At 39.6% G+C, this 16013-nt stretch overlaps 1 protein-coding gene across 1 annotated transcript in view; it reads left to right on the forward strand.

Annotated features, from left to right (window-relative positions):
• Window positions 1–16013, forward strand: part of ptgfrnb (prostaglandin F2 receptor inhibitor b) — a gene marked incomplete at both ends in the record, with an annotated part of 92095 nt that overhangs the window by 44965 nt on the left and 31117 nt on the right. Inside the window, 6 exons of the mRNA XM_083896473.1 lie at window positions 5036–5182; window positions 5278–5438; window positions 5902–6022; window positions 6613–6832; window positions 6934–7121; window positions 12889–12996. Of these exons, the coding sequence (XP_083752599.1) occupies window positions 5036–5182; window positions 5278–5438; window positions 5902–6022; window positions 6613–6832; window positions 6934–7121; window positions 12889–12996 (945 nt within the window). The remainder of the gene's footprint in view (window positions 1–5035; window positions 5183–5277; window positions 5439–5901; window positions 6023–6612; window positions 6833–6933; window positions 7122–12888; window positions 12997–16013) is intronic.

The raw sequence follows: 16013 nt of genomic DNA on the forward strand, positions 1-16013 counted from the left end.
GCTTGATTATAAAAAAATGTTTGCATTTATAAAAGCTTATTTTTCTACTCCAGTGACTACTATTATGTGTTGCTGCTGTTATCACAAGTTGGCGGCAGCAGCAAGCATTTTTGCTCTGTTTCCATGATAGTCCGACTCGGTTTGGTACGGTCGGTATTGTTTGGAATGGTAAAGCCCTGGGTGAGGCTTGCGTTTTGACTAAAAACAGTACATTTACTTGGTAGGTGGTTTTTGGGCTGTGCCAGATGGCCACATTAGTAAGTTATGGAGCTTTGCTTGTACTTGTGTGAGAGCAAGTGCCATGCACGGCTGGGCAGGGCTGCCTGAGACACAGGGTAGGCCTGGGCGATAAACTGATCATTTACGACGAGGACATGGAGTCACGTGTAGTCACGTGCAGGGTTTTTTTTGCACGCCCATGTAATCGGCGAGAGCCCCCTTGTCCAGGTGCTGATTGAACCCCAAGTCACACTTTCAAATACGTCATTATTACGATTATATTGGTCTTGCCTATAAAGATGTTATATTTAGTGATTCACTGAAAATTTAGAAGCCAAATGCGAAACTTGGCAGCATACGCCACAGATTATGAACTCCCCACGACAGAACTCTCTTCTCGCCCCCTTTGAGCAGTTAACTAAAGAGATTGGCTCATCTGATGCATCTGTTCTTCCCTTAATTTCAGCACAAAGGTTGAGACCACAGAGTGAAAACAATGAAAATTGCGCTCTTAAAATAAGCGTGCTCAGGCCCACGGTTGGTGTAGTGGTTCGCACTCTCGCCTTTGCAGCAAGAAGATCTAGGTTCCTGGGTTGGAGCAACTTTGAGGGCCTTTCTGCAAGGAGTTTGCATTATTTTCCCCGTGTGTGCATGCGTTTTCTCCGGGTTCTCCGGCTTCCTCCCACAGTTCGAAAAAACATGCAATGGTTGTTTGTCTCTCCATGTGTGTATGACTGATCGTGGTGGTCAGAGGGGCCCTTTGGCACACATTGGAAGCCACACTTCCATCAGTCTGCTCCAGAGCAGCTGTGGCTACAAGTAGCTTACCACCACCAGTGAGAATGGGTTGATTAATAATGGGTAATTTGTTAAAGTGCTTTGAGTGTCTAGAATTACTTATTGTTCATTTATCGTTATTGAGGTGAGCTGCTCAATATATTGTGATATTGATTTAAGGCCATATCGCCCAGCCCAAGTTTTGGTACCTGAATTAACTCACTTCAATGGAAATTGCTGCATCCCAGTGGCCACCTGTGTCTCAGGCTGCAATGCGTAGATTGTATTCTGCATACTCCAGTGGAATAATGATGTAGAGCAAGTGACAGAAGGCAGACATGGTTGTATCAACATTCCTAATGTGGTGTGTTTTTGGCTTGAAGGTTAAAAATTCAAAGAATTTGAGCCTCTCAATCCGGGCTAGACTCCTGTAATATTGTGCTCAATAAAAGGTACCCTAAACATCTCACATTGTAATACATAATAATACATAATAAAATGTATTGTCCAGTTGTTTAGTAATAAATAAATGTGGAAATTGCTTGCATACTGTAAACTCGATCAGCATATGTGATACTATGCAGCAATATTTAGCTGTGATGAGTGCACCAAGATGACAGTGTTATGAGATACTTTCTCATAATGACTTACTATACTTACGTACTAGGGCTGAACGATTATGGAAAATAATCTAATTGCGATTTTTCGTGCCAATATTGCGATTGCGATGCAATTATTTTTTTAAGTTCTTAATCTTCTGTATTATTAAACAAAGACAAGCAATACATCATAAGTATGGCCAATACTATATTACATTAAAAATAAACTGTTCTTTCCTGGAAGACAGACCTCTATTATGATGACATGAGGTGATGCATGAATAGATGATTTTTATTTAACTACTTCAATCACAATAGCATATTTGAAACTTACAAACATTTTTCAAACAGTTTTTTGCAGCAGCAGCAGCAGCAACCGCAGCAATGCGGGGGTGGAAACTAACTATTCTACAGTGTACTACGTCGTTTTAGGCTACCAACCAAACGATTAACTAACCAGTAGATTATTCAGTGTAAATAATTACTACTTGTGTTTTAATATTGTAATATATTCATTTGTGATTTCCTCTGAAGCATTTACATGAACCATCACATTCACTGCAAATGCAGAGCTTGTGACTCAGAGGAGCTCTTTAAAATGAAGACATGTAGTGCAACACAGATGAAAGCGCTCTGTTATGTTGTTGACATTGACCCATTTTCTTCACGCTTTTTCCATCTTTTAAAGCTTTTCTTTTTTTTTACGCAAACATGCTTTGAAAAAAAAAGCTTGAGCTACGTATGAGTTAGACTTATGTGTGGGGATGGTGGGCTGTATCAATGACTCTTAAAACTCATGCGTTCAGGAACTGCAGGTAATTGTGTATTTCTGTCTTGTATTGTATACTGCCTTTGTTGACAGTAATGGCTGACAACAACAAAGACAACACAAACTTGAGAAGCAACAATTTAAGCGGAGTTGGAGAAGGCCTGGGCCTCACTGGATGCATGAGCAGCTCGTTTGGGTAGCAGAATGTCTTGTAGAAGTCGTATAGTCGATTTTATTTGTAAAATAGATCGGATTTCGGACACAAGGGGGACGGTTATCGTATCAAACACTCTGAACGCCAGCCCTACATTGTTGTGTACCCCTTGTTCCGGTGGATGTGTGTGTGAGAGACAATTTTTTTGACAACTTATTGCATTCATCTTGCCATCAATTCTGACCAAAATGTCCTGTGCCTTTGTAGCTCACACATCCCTAAAACAACACATAGGCCTTGTTGACTCCTCTCCAATTGCAGTGTTTATGGTTATGGTCAAAAAGTTCAATTTTGGTCTCATCACTTCAAATGACTTTATGCCAGAAGGTTTGAGGCTTGTCTCTTTGCTGTTTGGTGTATTGTAAGCAGGATACTTTGTGGCATTTGCTTAGTAATGGCTTTCTTTCAGCCCATCTTTGTTGAAGTGCCTCCTTATTGTGCATCTTGAATCAGCCACACCACATTTTCCTGTATTTCACCTGAAGTTATTTGTGTTAACTGGAACTCTGGGTGGTGTTACTTCCAGTTCCGACTTTCAAGTTCCAAATGGAACACTGCACAAGCTCCCTTTTCAAACTGTGAAACACATCCGATCAGAGAGAAGTTGCTGCTGGTAGTGGAGAATGAATGTGGTTTCATAGAAAAAAAAAAATAATTTCCTGCTTAAAACCGTTTTTGCTTTTATAAAACAGAAAAACTGTTAGGTCTGAATGCATGGCTGTTTATATATTTTACTTCTCTTGCTTGAAAATGAGACCACATGAAATTACCTTTATAAATAAATCTTTCGTTAAAAGAAAACAAGTTAATCAAATGTCTATTATGTGTCCTTGAAATTATATCTCTCTTATTGTTTGAGTGTTTGTCAGCTATATCAATCATTTCCTGTACGATGATGATGACAGAATCGGCTCCAGTTTGAGAATCACTCAGCTCTACCAAATATGGCACTCGGAGAGAAGCACGTGGTTCAACAGCACGTTCCCATTGATCAAAGTGTGTGTTTCACAGCAGATGGTGACAGTGGTATGAGTCACTGTGGGTGTATGTGTGTGTGTATGTGTGTGTGTGTGTGTGTGCGCACGTGTCGGCGACGTCCAGCTGACATCATGAAAACCTCCCTCCTTTGCCAAACACACACACTCACATTTATATTTGCACATGGATTTATAGTTCCTTCTGCATATGTCTTCGTGTTGCTGTGCCAACTGTGTGTGTTTGTGTGTGTTCCTGCCATTTGTTACCTGTGTAGGAGTTTTTCTGGCAATAACACTGACCTTGTAGGACCAGTAGTCCTCGTGGCGTGCGTGCGTGCGTGCGTGCGTGCGTGCGTGCATGCGTGCGTGCATGTGGTAGGTGGTGAAGCAAGTTCTCAGTCAGAGCAGATTGCACCTTTACACATCAATGACCAGGAAACAAACAAAAAAGAACCACTTTCATAACTGTGATATCTATCTTTCTCTGTGTCACACACTAACAAACACTGATCCACATCTCCTCCTACATGATTAACAGCATTATATCCGGTCGTTTTGCTGTCTGGCTTTATTTTATTTTATTTGTTTATTTGGTAAATTTCTGTAGACATGAAGTGACAACCTGGCGATGACTGATGAAATTAAGGGAAATCTTTTCTTCGGAGGCAGCACAGGAAATTGATTTTATGCCATTAATTGGTTTCAGTTGTTGTCTTAAGAACTCACATCTCTCCCAGAAACTAATGTCATAACTGAAGGATTAGATGACTGGCTGCTCTTTCTGTTGTTTTGATAAGATGCTCTTCTTTTAATGTGAGCTGACTCTTTGATAGACATTGCAAGTTAGTGTGATGAGGATTTGGATCAGTGTCTGGGCTTTCAAACTTTTTGATTTGTTGATGCACATATGTTCCATGGTGTCTGTTTTCTAATGCTATTTTTGGCAACAAAAAAAGCAACTTTTTTCTTTGTCAAAAAAATTGACAAGCAACAACTCTGGAGACTTTCTGGTCAAGACTTGTTTGCCTTACAAAGGAACCTGGCAATAACTGATGAAAATCAGGGTAATCATTTCTTAAGCGGCAGCACCAGAAATTGATCTATCATCAGAACACATATTGCTCATTGAAACTAATTCCATGACAGACTGTAGTATTAGATGTCTGGTCTTAAGGTTTAAACCTTAAAACCTAACTCTTCTTTTTGTGTAATTTGAGCCAACTCTGTGATAGACATTTGAAGTTAGTATGAAAAGTATTGGCCTGTTCTTGTGAGGTCAAGTTAAAACTCAACTTTTTTCACAAGGAAGCTTTAAAATAGCTGCTTGTTTGTAAACTGTATATTGAAGTATGGCTATAGGGCTTTCAAACACAGATTTGTTGTTGCACAGATGTTCCATGGTGTCTCTGCTCTGTGTCTTTTTTAACTGTACCTAATCAAAAATAGTGGAATTTTGACATTTCTCACTTTTTCTCCTTAGAGCCAAACTTTACGCTGACCCTTGAATCCACCCTCAACCCACTCATGACAGCCGAACCCACAGAGCTGGCTTGCCTGGTGAGCAACATTACCCATCTACCCCTGGGAGGTCGCCTTGGTGTCACATGGGAGTACACAACACTTCCAGGTACTTTTTACTTCCTAGACATTTAAAGACTGGAATTTGCTGTGTAACGTTTCGTTGGCTGATTTGTTATTTTATGTCTGTCCAATCACCTGCAGGTGCAGGAGGTGATCCTCAGACCTTGCATCACATTGGCTCTCTGGACGGAAATGGCAACTTGTTGCCTGGGTCGACGTACTCTGACCGCCTGAAGAGTGGCACGTTGTCTCTGACAAAAGTCCAGCCCAACACGTTCAAACTGCGAATCCTCCGCACACAGGTAGAAAAAACTAAAACTGCTAAAGTAGTGGCATAATGAAATATTTTTTGGTTCACCTATTCCCAGATATTACCAGAATATGCACAGCAATAAGATGCCTTCACGGTATTTCGGTTTGTGTTTTCAGGACAGGATGTTTTTGACACAGTATATCATCCCTCTTCTTGGCATTTTTCAAAATCAGGCATTAGGTGGAATTGGCCTTAGAAGAGGGGGGTTAGTTACCCTATAACCTCTCTTTGCTTCATTGAAGTGGCCAAAAAGATTATCATTAATGCAGTTTCACTGGCAATTTATAGGTAATGCATGAATAGATGACAGATGATTATAATCTGGAGGTCAAACTGAAGATTTGTCCATTTTTCAGAATTGTTATTTTTACCAAAAATCACTGCTAAATTTATATATATATATGAATTAAAAACCACAGGGTTTAACTCAGCTTTTCTTTTTTTGTTGGTAGGAGATCGATATGGGCCAGTATTCTTGCACTGTGTCTTCATGGAGCTCCAGTAGCCACGGTGACCTGGTTAAGACCACTGAGTACAAGAGCTCTGAAGTGACTGTGCGATGGGATACTAAACGTAAGGCGGCTTTGTTTTTCTGCATTTCACAGGACTTTTCTTTTTTTGTTTATAGGGAAATAAACATTTACTTTTGTCTCCAAAATGTCCTCTCATCTCAGCATTAATCCTTATTGTTAAAGTTGTCTTCTGGGATTTCATGAGTTACATTTTGAGGGGAAACAAACAAAAAGTTCCATTAACTCACATGTATGATTTAGAAAACTCTAAGCAGCCAGAGTAACCCCACTGCTGAGGTTTATGAATGAGATCTAATGTGTGGAGATAATTTCCAGACTTCACAGGAGAAATACTTCCACATAACAACAGACCGTTTGTCGTCTGGGCCTGTTCCATTCACAAAACACTCACAAGCTTCTCTCTATTTCAGTCCCACATGCTGAACTCTGTGCACTTTCTTTAGTTAATTGGGCCATTTTGTAACTCATTTGCTCTTTGTGTGTGAGCCTGCATTGAATCAGATGTCTAATGTCATGGTGCAACTGTTCATCACTTCATATGGGGATGCCCCCTGACACTATGGTGTGTTTGAATGATGTCATTGTTAACGTCAATTCATGGACTCATCAGTGGACTGGTAATGCTTTCAGGTCCAACTCTAAATGTCATGGCCAAACGTATCCGTGAAGCCTCTGTGGGGGGGGCCACTTTTGAGATGAGCTGCATCGTGAGCCCTGAGAACCTTGGTGAGGCAGGCTACTCGGTGCTCATCCAATCACAGGAGAGCTTGGAGAGCAATGTGCGAACCATCATGACTCTCAGCCCGGACAATGTCCTGCAGCATGGTGGAGCCACGGACCCCAACAGGAGGTACAGACCCAAAAATCTAAATGCATAAGCATGTAGTGTCTTAACATTGCACAGGTTCTGTGTTTTAACTGCTTAATGTATGATCTTATCTCTCTGCTCAGAGACAGTTTGGTTTTGGTAAAGTCCAGCCCGGCAGAGTTTCGGTTCCGCCTGGCAGGTGTCCAGCTGTCCGACAGAGGTTTCTACTGGTGTGACATCACCGCATGGACAAAACAGCAGCCAGGACAAGCTTGGACCAGAGCCACAAGTGCCGAATCCAACAAAGTCCGAATTGACTTTCAGGAAAATGGTAAGTCAGTGCATGTCTTTTCACTTGTTGTTGTTTCTTTTGCTTTTTAATCAAGACAGTTTAAATAAGGATGAACTCTACAAATATGTTGATCGTAGACAAAAGAACTTGGGGACGCATATCTCGGATTAGCCAATGTTAGCAATACCAATTGATAACAAGCTCAACGTGGTATTTTGTACACACAAACAGCACAGAAAAATGTGTACAGTTAGAAATGGAACGGTACTATGTTTCACTGATTTATTGAGAAACAAATATGACAGAAGCAGTGTTTGTACAGGGTCTGCCATCTTGGAATCCTAAATCGGGATGCCTGAGATTCCAGCTCAGAATCGTCTAACATGTGTCAGGAACACCCCATGACCTCAGAAATTCTGAGTCCCAACTACAAATCTAACCAATACTTAGCTTTTCTGAAAAAGTCAGCTACACATCTGAATTTCTTTTTATGGAAATAACTATCAGAAAGCTATTACTAGAAGGTGGTTAAAACCAGGAAAACCTACTGTAGAGGAATGGATTGACATAATTTGCTTTGAGACTGCAACAGGGGACTTATTTTGAAAATATTGTAAAGATGGATAACCTATGTCACACCAATACGCCATCATTTGTCTAAAAGTGGATTTCTGTGTACTTTTTGTTTTTCTTTATAGTCCCTCGGTAGAGGGATCTACACGTTTGTTTATTAAGGTCTTGTTCATATTTTACTATATTTAAAAAAAATAAAATAAAAAAAATTGCTGAATGGGTGAATACCTAATGGGTACGATTTTACACTGCTTACTAAGTCGATACTTTACCGTGAGATACAATTGTATATCTGCAGAAATAAGATATGTATTATATACCTCATAATAGAAAAAGGAAATAACCATCAGAGATGGTCAGTCAAATTTGATATTTTGTTAATTGACTTAGTCAAAAACAGATATACCCTCAGTCTCTTTATCAGTTCACTCCACGGAGTGGGATGTGATGTTTTAGTGGTTGCTCTGTCTGTCTGCCAACACTGATTGACTTGTTTAAAGATGTATCCACCGTTTTATTCATAAACATATTTTGAAAAATGTTTGTCTAAACCTGCAGTCGCTGACAGAAGTTAGCCTCTATGTGGAAGGATTTGGAAGTGTTGTGAATCCCAAGCGATGTAGACAAACACTTATTTCACTTCCAACCGTGCCTAATACCTACCTGAAACCTAACTGCTAACACATGGCTCCAGTGTTTGTATGCTAAAGGAACTCTCAGTTTAACCTTCAAAATAAACTTCCACATGTGAATTTAGAATGGGAATATCACTGAAATATCACTGTTAAAAGCAACATATTTCCACAGTGCTCCTCTGTTTGCTATATCCTGTGGATTGCTTGCTACTTCATCTTAAATAAGTGTTTTTTTTTTTTTTTCTAAAGACAGTGTTCTTATTAAAGGAAATATCCTGGAATCATGCTGTGAACAAAGAGCATGACAAAGAGAAAAAAACTTTCTTCATTATTAATTCATAGCCCTTTTAGTGAGTCAAATCACTTATTCAGTTTCATAACAATCTGAACCAACTGAATTAAAAACCCTGAAAATCTATTAGTGTCTATTAATAGAACTATTTAGCCCCTGTCTTCACTCATATGGTCCACCCACACACAGTCAATGATAACAAGCATAAATTCCCTAATGAGCAAAAAATAAAGATTCACATACACACACACCTTTAAGCTTCTAAACGCCCACCACAGCCACTGGCCTACTTTACTGTGTTTGATCTGTCTGGAAAGAGTGAGACAGGATGAGAAACGTTGGATGGAGAGAAAGCAGCCCCAGAGGCGCTGAAGTTGACCAATGATGGGGACATTAAACAAATTAAAGAGAATTAGCCAAAAGGCTACTTTACATCTGTTGTTCCTGGATGAGAAGGAAGTGTAGAGTGAAGAAGAAAGGGATCAAGTGCTACGAGAAGGGATAATAATCTTAATACTATACTTTGTCCACAAAGTTAATTGAAGACTTGGCTGGTTAGTATTAGACATTTTATAGTTGACCTATGACGGAAATTAGCAGCTAGTAGCAGCTTAGTTTAGCTAAGATTAGCTTAGCATAGAAAATGGAAACGGTGAGAAATGTTGAGCCTGATCTTTAAGTCACCATCAGCACCAATACTCAATAATTAACATGTTATAAATAAAAAAAATAAATAAAAAAACAGAGCGTCGGCCTCAAGAGTCCATAATTGAGTCCAGCTGAACTTGGTAAATAAAAAAATAAAAAACAGTTAAGACGAGTTATTTGGAGCCAAATGGTATCTTCAGTAGCAGCAAAGGTTGAATTGGATGACCTTCTTTTTCTTTATATGCAAGTCTGAAGTGACTTGTCCCTTTTCTACAGTGGCCCTGAGGTGCAAAACACAAATGCAAATCACAAATCACAAATGCAAATCAAAAAACACAAAAGCAGACAACACAAATACATTAACTCAAAACTAAAAAGGGAGGTATCTGCGATCAACCAGGGTCGTCGACTATCAGGGTTATATTATACATCCATAGGTGTATGCTTGGTGCATGTTATTTTGTGTAACATGTTGTAGTGCTTCCGTTCAGGGTCCGTCTGTTGAATATGGGTCTGTTTTCGGTCTAGGAGCTACTGAAGATGACGATAACTGATGTCTGTCACATATGCCCACCAAGCATACACCTATGGATGTATAACATAACCCCTTTTGGTGGATAACAGACATACATGATAGCAGGGTGGATAGGCATCTGGTACATAACTACATAACACGGAACTAAAGTAGACCACCTGTGCTGCCCGGTGACAATTTATCGAGCACCACTAGCTAGTGTGCTGTGCGCGCCATTATGTTTGTGAAATGGGTCTTAAATTGTATTTGTGTTTGTGTTTGTGTTTTGCACCTCATTTTTTTTTCACGTTGACCTATGTCAAAGACCAAAACAACTTTAGCTGGAAGCTAACTTGTGATAATCATTCAACTCCTGGCCATGTCATCTGGTGTGTTCGTCAGATTTTCAGAAATTCAATTACGTACAGTTTCAGTCGGACTGCCCAGCTAACAATTTCTGGTTCCCAGAATGTCCTGGGAACATTACCTTTTAGTTGTCCTAAAGTTGTGGTGTATGTAAAATTGTCTGTAAACAAGTAGGATATAACCTTACATTTTAACCTACAGCTGAATCTAGCAACTGCAAACCTTTTATAATGGTACCTGGTAAACATCTATGCTAGAGTAAGGATCTGCCTGCATATTACATAGTTTGTGGGTGAGATGCAGCATTTTTAATCATTTTTGGAAGCTTGGAATCTTCCCTTCTCTAGGGAGGGCAGCAGCCCTTGAGCATTACAATTTTCAGTTTCTCTCACTCGCTATTATTCCTCCCCCGTTCTCACTGTCATCCTTTCACTTTCTCACCCTCACTCTCTTTGGGACGTCTTCAAAGTGAAACCCTTTGGCCAATCAACCAGCTGCTAAGATCTGTCCCGTCGCGTTCCTTTTCTTTCTCTGCTCACGTTTGTGTGTGTGCCTGTGTGTAGATATCTCAAGTGTTCCAGAGTACGTATCAGAGTTTAACATTTTCTTGACCTCACACAGTGCAACACACAACCCCACCACCCCCACCAGCGTTTAGGCTTCAAGTCGTGCTGTTTTCAAGAAGTCCTTATGCTTGCCTTAGGGAAGATGCTCTCTGCATTGTGTGTGTGTGTGTGTTTGTGCGTGCGTGCGTGCATATGTGTCTTTGCACATACACAAACTGGCAGACCTCCCAAGGTTCCATCTGTATCTTGAATGTTTCAAGTGTGTTGTGGTGTTTCTTCATGTACATGATCCTCTGCGAGGATGTACATGATGCATGAAGTCTCACCGGCACATTTACTGTTAAATAATTCAGAGTTGAAGTGATTCTCTGATCAGATGGCAACATACATATGGAGTGAGTGGTCACATTTTACTCCTACTTTCACTCGAATGGGGGCCAGTATGAAGATTTGCCATCTTTACACTAAATTTAGCATTTGCCAAGATAAGCATTAGTTCTACTTAGTAGTTTTCCAAGCTTTTATCTGCAATTTTACCAACCTGCGACACAGTGACTATCTTATTTTCAAGAGAAAACACAGAATTACAGACAGACAACACAACAATAAAGGAAATGTGCCAAGAGAATAAACAAATTAAAATACTAGGGCAGAAGCAAATTCCCAAAGATGAACTCTCCAGTGATTCTCAAAGAATGTTTAAATCCGCAAAGGGAATCAAGCTCGACAGCTTGAGACTCTGCTGAAGCATGTTCCAGGTTGAGGGGCCAGAGGAAAATGCCCTTTTCTCAAACTCTGTGCAGACAGAAGAGTTTTGTAAATGAAATTGTACCAATGCAAGAGTCTGCGCATGGACAATGATGACCAGCTGACCAGAGAGTACACCTACTATGTGAGGGGCCTATACCCTGTAGTGAATCTTGAAGCGCACCATGATAGAAAGCATCCAACAAGAGAACAGATTGAGCAGAGGCATTCATATAAATGATATCTCTATAATCAAGAAGAGGCAAGAGGGTGGCAGCTACAAGCAGTTTCCTAGCATTTAAGTGGTTCATCATTCATTCATTCATTCATCTATTTATCCATCCATCCATCCATTCGTCCATACTGGGCAAGAGACAGGAACATCCTTCCAGCATATTGGAACTATACATATACAGTAGGGCTGTAACGATATATAAACTCACGATTCGATTCGTATCACGATTTTTGACCCACGATTCGATACATTCCAAAAACATTTTTTTATTTATAAAACATTTTATTTAAACAACATTTACTTATAGCAACTTAATGTAACATTTAATAACAATATTTTGGAACACTGTGAATAGATTTGAACATAAATAAATAAATAATCAAAGATTTCTCTCTTTTCTGTAACAAAATAATACTGTTGAAAAATACAAAGTAATGATCAATCAGACTGGGATTTTTCCCCAAAGCATGCTGGGAAGTGTAGTTCTTCATGAGAAGCAGTTTTGTTCCAGTGGAAATAACTTGTTTTGACAAACAGCAAGGGTAAGACAACATTTCTGCTTGTATTTCTTGAAAGTCAGTTGTTGTTTTGCTCTTATTTTGGGGCTGGATCCGTGAATCTTGTTCGTAGAGTGATAAAAATCTGTGAATTCTCCGCTGTTTACATAATCACGCTGGCGCTCCTGTGCCTTTTCAATGTGTGCGCTGTAACAGGTTTTTTTCCGCTCCTGCGGGTTTGATCCATCGACGTGTTTTAACTGTGTTAGGTGAACATAAGAATGGTTTATATGAGCTTTTAGCTGAGTTTCTGACCTTTCTGTGGGTATGCAGCATGTCTGTGTTTGTTAAAGTTAGACATGGCTTTATGACGCTTTTGTCTCTCGGTCTGACGCTGCCCCTGGTAGCGGGGACATCAGTGAAGAAGAGATTAATGCGATTAAAAAAACATCACACGTTAATGATGACTGTAATTAATTAATCACAATTAAAGCGATAATTTGACACCCCTAATAAAAATAAGTTTGGTAGCACTAACAGCTCATATCATGTGGCTGACTGGAAAAATAACTGGGAGTTAGAAAGGGCGTGTCGCGATTCTGCCTTCTCACATCGCGACACAGGTTCGTGGCTCTGAGTATCGCGATATTGATTTCGATACGCATATCGTTACAGCCCTAATATACATACATACACACGTTTTTAAATAATGCTTATTGTGTCATTGTCACAGGCCCGTCCTTCTCCATCGTCATCCACTCGGACGACAACAGTGTTTATCCGTCAACAACAGCCAAGATGGAGTGTTCGCTCAGCGTCTCCGGATCCTCACCAAAGACTGGTATAGTACACACACGCACAGAAACAGCTGGAGCACACACTTGTTTTCTCTCTTACACTTACACAGTCACAGTCACTGATGCAGTTTTGTTTCTCTTCTGTTGTCTTTATTTTTTTAATTTTATTCTCAGTTTGTGTGAGCTTAGATGAATAAAAGCAGCTATATCTCTCCTTCCTTCACACTCTCTCTCTATCTCTCTCTCACACTCACACACACTCTTTGAACTTCTGTGTTCTTCACCTGCCAACTTGTCAGCAACACTGCTAATAAGAGTGACGGGACTTCCGCATTTCAAATAGTTACGCAGATGAAACGGCACTCAGTCGCGCCCATGTTCACACACACACACACTGTAAATGCTTTCACTTTCATTTGTGTGTAATAATACACATCTGTATCCACCTTACAGGTAATTAAACATCCTATATAATAATACTACTAATAGTAACGTCTATTATTATTATATTAAAGTACAGTTAACTCAAAAACATATATATATATATGTATATATATATATATAACATATATTTTTTTAATGTTGGTACATTTTTTTTAGGTGTATTCCATCCTGTATTCTCCTCTCCCTCCATCTCCCCCTCTTTCCTTTTCCTCCCTCAATCTTAACACCCATGCATCTTCTGTCCTCCATCGTCTTACTCATCACTCCATACTCCCCCTCTATCCATCTATCACTGTCGCCTCGTCTCCTCCACTCAGTTTTTCTTTACATTCCAACATATGTTTTCAGTATTGTATTGTCATAGTGAGTGTGTGTGTACATTTGTTAGCTCTTTAGGACCCTTTCTAACAGAAACACTGACCTTGTCAGGACTAATAGTCCTCATGGAGTCCTCATACAAACCTGTATGTGTGGTGCACACGTGATGGCTCTTGTGTTTACCCACACATGAAAACATTGCTTTACACCTGTGTCTTCTGTGGAGTGTGTTTATATATGAATGAATAAATGCCCATATATAAACACAAACATTCACTTCAGGGATTGGTGCATTGGTGCTTGTGAAGCATGCATTTAGAGAGTTGCATTATGGGAAAGAAATACCCCCTGAGCATCACAGCTGATAGCAAAGTTACACACAAACATTTTCACAGTGAAGAAGAAAAGAGGGATGCAGTGTAATGGTATGCATGGATATGTCACGTTGCTTGTGAGTATTGGCAGTAGAAATAGAATAGAATAGAAACGTTGCCGTCATTATACCAAAATAGAACAAATACATTTGGTGCAAGCACAGTTTCCTGGTCTGCCAGTAAAGCTAATCAGGAAGTAAAAACATTGCATCCACAAGAGTTGCCCCCTAGTAACCAAGGTGCAACTCTGCTGGTTCAAATAGAACTAAATTTGAATGGTCCAGTAATGTGGCCCTATCTTAAAATCTTTTGTTAATTGGTTCAAGATGTTGTGTGAGCATTGGCTATAATGCTGCGATCACACAGAATATACTGTTTTGCATCATGCCACACCTAATGCCACAACTGACTTCCTCGCTGACTTTATTCCAAACATTTTCTGTTTTTTAAATGGTCTCTGTAAAACTCCCAAGTAACGTCAAGTTCTGGCTGTGAACACACAGAGAAGCTAAGTTTTGGAGAATCTCAATGCCGATTGGAGGCGAAGTTTCTACCAAAGTTGAAATGTTGAAACTCAAGCGATTTGGAGCAAATGATGCGTGTCCATTTGCATCTGTGACAGAGTTTAATTCAGTCATAGCTCTTGGGATTAAACCAATTTTGTTCGGCCTCACCTGCCAGGTACAGCAGTGAGCATAGTCTTTATAGTTTTACCTTATATTTTACTGTATGGTCTTAGTACCAGTTATTTACCACATTAACTTTTACCTGATGAACCATTTACAACAGTGGTCACAAACTCAAATGTTCCCATTACTTTATTGCTGGTATTTACATATTTAAATTATTAAGGATACATTTATTTTTGTAAATAAGATGTAACCCATCAACTATTTCCCACAACAACAAAAATAAAAACACGTTAAAAAAAATCTAAAACAGGAAGGTGGGGGTGGCACTTTTTTTTGGAATAAAAGCATCTGTTCAGTTAGGGCAGTGCTTCTTAATTATTTTCTCTCATGCATTTTTTTAACACAGAAATAACTAATTGTAACGCTATAGAGTGGCGGGCCGCATGAGTGTGATTGGAGGGCAGCATGTGGTCTCCGTGCCTCAAGTTTGAGACCTGGGCCCGTATTTATCAAGCATCTTAGAATTACTCCTAAGAACCTGCTAAGAGTAGACTTATGAGTAAAAAAATTCTTCGCTGAAAGTTGCACTTAAAAGTTAGTTATCAAGCATCTTACGCACACTTTCAGCGAAGTGTAGGACTGAATCTTGTGTGTCACTCTCAGAGCTGAATTACGACAGTACTATATGCCGTAAACTGAATTTTAGGTGACGTCACTTCCGTGTCCATAGAAATGACCAATCATGGAAGGGAATCGCTTGTCTAAGAATAAAGAAATATCGCCGATTCCGTGGGTGCTCCCGGATATTGCCGAGCACCCACGGAGATTGTCGAGCACTCACATGTGCCAGCCTATGCTTGTCATTGATTTATTAATGACCACTAACTATCAACGGGTTGCATTGTAATGACAGAAAACCTATCTGCGGTTCACAATGGACCAAGACTGAACCACCACAAGACATTGTAAAAGAATAACAACCTGGAAATAATAGCGCACCAGTTTATAAGACGCACCACTACCAGAGGCAACATATTCGTCACCAAGAATTAAAAAGAATGGTGAGTGACAAAACAACAAATTAAATATTTGTTATAGGATGTGTCAGAATGGTTTTGAATTGCGGATTTGGTCCATGATTTGCGTTTATTTGAGCCTTTTTGCTGTATTTTTGGTGGTTATGATGATTTTTTTCCATGTGTGTAGTTAGTAGCACTTTAGATTTAACCTACATTTGTCTCATTAAAGCCAGTTGTGATCATTGACAGTATAATTAATATCAGGTTTTGATTA

Source organism: Microchirus variegatus, assembly GCF_963457635.1.
Source record: "Microchirus variegatus genome assembly, chromosome: 1".
Lineage (NCBI taxonomy): Eukaryota > Metazoa > Chordata > Actinopteri > Pleuronectiformes > Soleidae > Microchirus > Microchirus variegatus.